The sequence below is a fragment of the Otolemur garnettii genome, unplaced genomic scaffold (genome assembly GCF_000181295.1).
Source record: "Otolemur garnettii isolate 467f Iridium unplaced genomic scaffold, OtoGar3 scaffold00084, whole genome shotgun sequence".
Taxonomy (NCBI): Eukaryota; Metazoa; Chordata; class Mammalia; order Primates; family Galagidae; genus Otolemur; species Otolemur garnettii.
This window is the reverse complement of record NW_003852479.1, coordinates 8,314,315-8,321,573: the sequence shown is the minus strand read 5'-3', so window position 1 is coordinate 8,321,573 and position 7,259 is coordinate 8,314,315. Positions and strand designations below refer to the sequence as shown.

Sequence of the window (7,259 nt, the reverse complement as noted above, 5' to 3'; positions counted from 1 at the left end):
GTGATCCTTGTGGTGGTAGAATGTTCCCACATTGATCACTAAGGTTGATGTCCTGGCTGTGGCCTTGCACTGTAGACCTATAAGATGTCACCACCAGTGACACCTCTGTCCACCAGTGAAGGACACACAGGCTCATGGTGTGATTTCTTAGAATTGCATATGAAGCTATAGCTATCTCAAAATTTTAATTTTTATAAAATGGAACTAAATTTTTCTGTTTGGGTTCTTTTATTGTGGTCTTCCCTGAGGTCTGGAAGATAAACTCAGATTACTACTGAAATGATTACACACCCCAGCACTTGTAATGTAAATGGCCTCAGAGTCATCCTAATTTAACAACTAGTCATCCTAGTTTAACAACTAGGGAGAAAATGACCTCCCTTTCCCTCCTTTCCCAGAAGCAATAATCAGGGATTCCTATCTGCTTTACCACCAAAATACACACACAGTGGGGCTTCCATAGCTGACCCCTTCCTGCACTGCCCCCTCCCTCAGGCTGACCTGATTTTCACAGATCGGACATGTACCCTGTGCACTCAGCGGAAGCTCCTGATGGTGGCCACCTTGCTGTGCTGACCAGTCTGTCACAGTTCCCTCGATATCACAAACAGAGGCTCTGCTGTGCCCTGACTTTGTCAGCCCCCCTCCCCACTAGCACTGTTGGTTTGGTGGTGAGTAGCATGCATGGACTAGCCTGGTCATGCCTGTTCTCTCTCCCAGATGACCCCCTCACTTGACATCAGGAACAGTCCCAAAAAAGCACATGCTGGGCACATCATACCCATGCTCAGTCCCTCCCCCCCAACAGACAAGTGAATGAAACTTTCTGAGTACAAGTGTTAAGAAGACGGCATGCTGAGAAGCCTTGTTGGGGAGTCCTCACGGAGTCATCACTGAGGAGAGCAGGAGCCAGCCACATGGGTCTGACAGAGGCTCTGAAGCCAGAGCATCCAGAACACAGCGGTGGAGCTGGAACACTGGAGAGGTGTGAGGCCAGCACAGCTGAGCCCCCAGGAGGAGGGAGGGTCCCAGTCAGGTAGCACCTGCATCAAGCTGGCTTCTTAGGCCCTGGGGAGTGTGGGCGTTGTGCTGAGAGTGACTGGGAAGCCCTAGGAGGTTTGAAGCAGGTGTGTATTATGATCTAATCCAACTTTTAAATCTGTCTTGGCTGCTCTGTCAAGAAGTGAACACATGGCAGGAAAAGAGCAGAGAGGACGGGATGGGGGGGTAGGGCAGAAAGGAATGAGAAGGACAGCGGGGGGGGCAGGACAGGAGGAGGGATAGGGATAGGGAGGAGTATGGCAGGAACGGGAGGACGACAGGAGGAGGGGGAGGACAGTAGGTGCTCTGCAGACATAACCAGGGGATGCTGGGGGTCAGGACCACAGAGAGGACTGAGGACGGTGGGAGGGGGAGGATAGGATGTGAAGAGTGTGCCTCTCTCTTTGGCAGCTGCAGTGTGGACAGATTTGGCTCAGAAAACTTAAAGTGCACTGCCTTCTTTAGACAGTCCTACTTGACCAAGTCCGACTTGATTCCTGAGAGTTGACTCAGGACTCCATACATTTGACCTGGCTGCAGGGGTACAGTCTGCTGAAATATCTGCTTTTCTTCCCTCTGCTCCCCCATTTTTAGAAAAAGCCTACTTTCATTTTACTAAAGGAAAGGATAACAATTTTTTAAAGGGGGGGGGCATTTTTCCCATCCTGTCACCACCTAGAAGCTACTAAGATTAAATTAATCAAGGAAATAATTGCAATGTGACCTGGAGGGTTTAAAGTGTGAAGCCAGAAGAACCATCCACAGAGCTGGTCTCCCCGTGCCCAGAGTCTGCGGGGCTTCTCACGCAATGCCCACACCAGCAGCAAAGTCTGGCTTCACCCCGCGGCAGGAAAACCAGAGAAGCCTGGGTGACAGGAGGCCACCCTTCCCAGAGGCCGGGACAGAGCATCAGTTGTCCCCAGGTGAAACCAATCATTGCAACTGAGTCCATCCACTCCCTACCTGGAGGCAAAGTTCTAGATTTCACCTAAACGGTGCCGAGTGGATGCGTTTCTGACCAGGAGCAGAACCAGGGGCACCAGTCAGGTGGCTTAAGATGAGTGCAGGGCAGGCCTCACTCCCAATGGAAGGGATGGTGGTTTCCTGGTGTAAGGGGCACCAGTGGGACACTGGGACTCCAGCCCACGCAGCACTTCAGCGAATTCTGTTTCTTACAAGGACAAAGGCTGGTAAGCCCCAGAGCACGACTATCATTCATAACAGAGGCAGAGACACCTGCTGTAGATTACCACGTCCCTTCCAGGGAACCTCTCCTGACTATGGGCCACTTTGGCTATGTACACAACCCTCACCATCGAAAACTGACTGGGAAGGTCAGCCTGGCTTCCCAGACACTTTCAGCTGCAAAGCTGCTCCCCAAAGACTCAAGCTCTACACAGAGCCTGAGTTATGATTAAACCGGCTAATCACGCCAAGTGCTGAGAGCAGCACCTGGCACTAAGGACCTCCATAAAGGTTAACTATTAATTAGCCATCCCAGCCTCCTTGAAGGATTGCTTAAGCCTAGGAGTTGCCGGCTACAGTGAGCTAAGATCTCACAACTGCACTCCAGCCTGGGCAGCAGAGCCTGAGACATTATCTCAAAGCATCAGCTATTCATGCTTTTCCATGGAAGAAATGACCGTGCTGTCTGTTTGCATTCACACATTCTTGTGCTGTGGATTATAAATTTCCGGCAGGAGGAGGCTCGGCCATCTCGGGGACCTGCACTGTGCTCAGAAACGTGAAATTTTACCTGCTCAATCCAAACAGTTTGGGTGCAGGTCTGTTGCCTTGAGGGGGGGTAGAAGGTAAGAGGGGGGGCAAAGTAAAGACGAGACTGAGTCTCCACCCTGCACTCCTCATGCTTACAGCATATGTTTCGTTGTTGCCATATTAGTTCTGCAGGGAGCTGGTTCATCTGGGCTTTAGTAGAGGCAGGGAGCTGTTGTCACACACAGTTAGAGCTGAATCCACTTGGTACCTGCTGGCCCCCCAGGATGTGGACACCACAAGGGATGCCCCGATCTGAACAGGCTCAAGCTCCTGAGCGAGGCCCTCACAGGCCGGGCAGGAGGGCCTCTGGTGAGCACTTCCTGACGTGTGCTGTGAAAGTGACGGCAGTAACCACCACTGTGCTCCTCATACATCATCTCATTTAATCCACTCAACAAACCAAAATGCATTTTGTTACTTCCATTTTATCAGGTGAAAAACTAAGGCACAGAAAAGCCCCAGTGAGCCATTTGCTTAAGGTCACATTTCCCCAGTAAAATGCTGAGGTTCAGACCCAAGTGCACAATCCTCAAAACTCAGTTAGGTGACTGCTCGTGTCAGGCACGGCCTCTGGGCACACTGCTGAGTTCCAAACACAAACCCACAGTGCTGGCTCTCTGTGGAGCAAGGATGGTGCTCCCAGGCCCATCTTCACTGTCCGCACAACACAGCACAGCTCAGCACAGCTCAGCACAGAGACTCCAAAGAGTTCTGTCCACCTGTGCCTGCTACTGCCTAAGCACATGCCTTGAAATGTGACCATCTCTGATTTGTGCCTTAAGCATAAGGGACCTGCCCCTGCTGTCTTTCCTGGCACTGAAACCGTGGGTCACTGAGGCCAGCCCCTATTGATCAGGCCCCATCAGTTCAGCCACTTCTGGAAAGGTTGGACTTGGACTCCTGGGGGCTGGCCCTGCCCCTCCCATATTTGCCCCTCCTCCTGCAATGTATAACTAGGCTCCAGCGGGCCTGCGCGCAAAACGGAGCTGGCCACCGGACCTGGAACTCAGAGAACTCCTCGCCCTAAGATGACAGAAGAGAAGGTATAGTGACACTCTGTTCGTTTTGAACCTGACATTGAGGGACTAGGGGATATGTCACAGTGATGTAGAGATTGGGGGATGCTGGGTGTTGCTACCTCAGATCAGAATTTCTTCTCTTTATTTGACTGATTGATAGTTCATTTGGCTGCTTCAAAACGGTTTCTTATTCAGTACTTGGGGTTTTCAGGATTTTTACCCTGTTTTCTGGTGAGTCTGCATAACTTTGTCAAGTGGTTCCGTACAATCATATTACTAAAGAAATGAGCTGGGGCAAATAAGGGAAGGGCAGGGCCAGCACCGCCACCCCCCAGAAAGGCAAATTAACCTGAATGTAATCATGAAAACTGATCTGGAATCTTCAAACATGTCAATGTAGGAAAGGAAAGAGAGAGAAGGGCTGTTCTGGACTAAAGGCCACTCAGAGGCCCTCACAAAAGTGACTTCAGGTTATGAAGGGACAATACAGGACAGTTGGGAATTTTAAATGTGGGCTGTATCTCAGACTATAGCAGCATACTTAATGTTCCCGGGAATCTGTCTTAGACGATATCAAGCACGCTTACCTGATATTCTAATTCCATAGGGAGTGTCGTGGCTCTTTGCAAGGAAATGCTTGAGTGATTAGGAATGAAATGACTCAGAAATCCACAGCAGCTTGCTTTGAAATGAATCAGCCAAAACAGCGCATGTGTAAAAAAATTTTTTTTCAGTCTATGGCCGGGGCTAGGTTTGAACCTGCCACCTCCAGCATATGGGGCTGGTGCCTTACTCCTTTGAACCACGGGCATTGCCCTCAAAATAGCGCATGTGAACACAGACACTGCACAATTGCACCCATGTGAACACATACATACACACACACACAGGAGCACACAGAGAGTTAAATCTACTGAATGTTGACAGCAGGTGAATAAAGGTGGAGGCTGTGGGATGTTGGCTATACTATCCAAACTTCTTTCTAGGTATTGACACTTTACAAAATAAAGACAGGCTAGAATTGCTGCCCCTTTAAGTTTCCCCTGGACAGCTCTCCCTCTCCCACCGCACAGTAATACAGACGGACTGGCCAGTACCCCAGTAGAGGGTCCCTGCAGATTCTGGCCTGGCAAACCTGTTCTGCTGAGTCCCTGGTGTCACAAGCTGGCCTGGCTGGGCACACGGGCTGGGCACTGGCCAGGCCTGGGTCTGGCCTCCAGCAACACCTCTTCCCTGCTGTAAGAAGGGGCATGAATTATTTAACTGGGTTTTGGGTTTTTTCTATTAAGAGAAAATAAAAATGTATTGGAATATAATATGGTTTATACTGGTATTTTAGGGCTTGGGGTAATTAAAAGAAAAATATTCAAGAGGCTTAGATGAAAAATATTTTAATGTAAATAGTTATCTGTTTATGTATTGTAGCTCAGTGGTTAGGGCACTGCCCACATGCACCAGGGCTAGTGGGTTCGGATCCGGCCTGAGCCTGCTAAACAAACAAATAAACAAAAAAATAGTTGGTCATTGTGGTGGGCGCCTGTAGTCCCAGGAACAAGGGAGGCTGAGGGAAGAGAATCGCTTCAGCCCAAGAGTTTGAGGTTGCTATGAGCTATGACGCAACGGCACTCTACCCATGGCAACCGTCTCAAATAAATAAATAAATAAATAAATGTGTAATGTGTGTTTGAAGAACTATATAGCCCAGGATAAAACTGCAGTAGGTAGAACTTTAAAGACTGTGTAAAGACAAATATTAGATGGTGTGGAGATTTGGCAAAATTCATGCAGGTAACTGGACAGTAATTAAAGTCTGGAAGAGGATGACCTTTAGCCCAGTCCCTGGCAGGTAGCGGTGCCCTAGCTTCATTCAGAATGACCTTTAAATTCCCTTGGGGCTTTGGAAATTAGTTTGTAAAACTTTTCTTGAGCTTGAAGGAATTGCCTAATGATAACACGCAGAAAGAATAAAAACGGACATAAGGCACAATGTTCTTCAAATTTGTGAATCTGCTCAGACTTTGAAAGAACGGGATAAGCAGGGGATAAGGGTTAAGCACCCAAGGCCGTCTCCTGGGTGTGCCCTAATGTAGACAGAGCTACATAGATGGCTGGCTGAGGGACCCTCGTCCCTGTGACTAGGACGGAGGAGCTGAACAAGAGCCGAGGGCTTCCTGTGGGCTCTGTCACCCTGAAAGCGCTCTGGCTCCAGAAGCTCCTGGCCTCCTCCAGCCTGGCTGCAAGATTGTCCTGGGTGGCTTTGGAAGTGTGTATTTATAGAAGGGCATGGGCTTCCCTTCCCATCCACGGGTCATGGGAAAATCAGCTGTTGTGTTTAGTGATTGGGGTCTAAGAACATTAGCTCTGGGTCCCATACAAGTGTCTGTTGTTCACTAGCCGTGTGGTGTGAGACATGATCCTTCACCCTCTCCAAGCCCTGGTCTCCTCACCTGTGAAATGGGGATCACTTAATGCACTTTCTAGTATGGTGCAGAGACCCTGGTGAGGCTGTAAAGTTGGCCCAAGGCTGAGAGAATGGCGTGCGTGTCCTGAGCCTTTGTTCTCTGTTTGTTCCCTGGCCTCTGACTAGGACGACCTCATTATTCACCCTTGGAAATCCTGCAGTAATCCTGTGTGCTGACTATCTTTATGCCCTTTGCATAGGCAGAGGATCTCAGACTCAGGGATCTCGTGGCCTTTTTGAGACTCTTTTCTAGGTTCTCCCGCACCTACTTATCCTGGCAGACCCCGGGTGCCCTGTAAGCCACAGTATACACAAAGTTTCATTCATGTTCAGCTGTTTGCTTGTTCTGTGCTACATTTATCCAGAAGCATATTTTATATTGGATATGGAATCTAGTTTTTCTAATTTAAAGTTATTAAGCTCTAAATGAAGAGTGCAAGCTTAATACCCTGTCGCCTATGAAGAAATAAGAGAAAAGCTTGACCAAAAGTAGGTAGCCTTTGGACAAGTTATTTACACTTCCTACATTAGCATCCCCAAATGTGTAAAGATACTAGGGTCAGGGTTAGGCTGATTACCACCTAGAAGGTCAGGGTCAGGGTCAGGGTCGGTATCAGGGTAATTACCATATACAAGGTGTTGGTGTTCCCCGAAGCCCTCTGTTCGTTGACCCAGAGAAAGAAAACCGCAAACGGAATGATTGGTATGAAGGGAGGTCAAGGCTCTATCCAGCACAACGACCCTGTCCAACTTTACTGATTATCTTATATACTCTAAAACATTAAGTAAGAATTCAATACAGGTAAAAAGAAGTGAAGTAAGATCAGGAAACTACCATTAAGATTCCAATTCAGTACGATCAACAAGGTTAGGGTCAGGGTCAGGAGGGTCAGGGTCAGGAGGGTCAGGGTTAGGATGCTCACCACCTACAAGGTTAGGGTCAGGGTCAGGGTCAGGAGGGT

At 48.8% G+C, this 7,259-nt stretch overlaps 1 protein-coding gene across 2 annotated transcripts in view; it reads left to right on the top strand.

Moving 5' to 3' along the window:
* Nucleotides 1-3,779: 3,779 nt before the first annotated feature.
* SLC2A2 (solute carrier family 2 member 2) overlaps nucleotides 3,780-7,259 on the top strand; it is a 29,954-nt gene continuing 26,474 nt past the window's right edge. For both annotated transcript variants that reach the window (XM_003794661.3, XM_012808122.2), the window contains exon 1: nucleotides 3,780-3,860. In XM_003794661.3, the coding sequence (XP_003794709.1) occupies nucleotides 3,846-3,860 (15 nt within the window). In that variant the 5' untranslated portion in view covers nucleotides 3,780-3,845. The remainder of the gene's footprint in view (nucleotides 3,861-7,259) is intronic.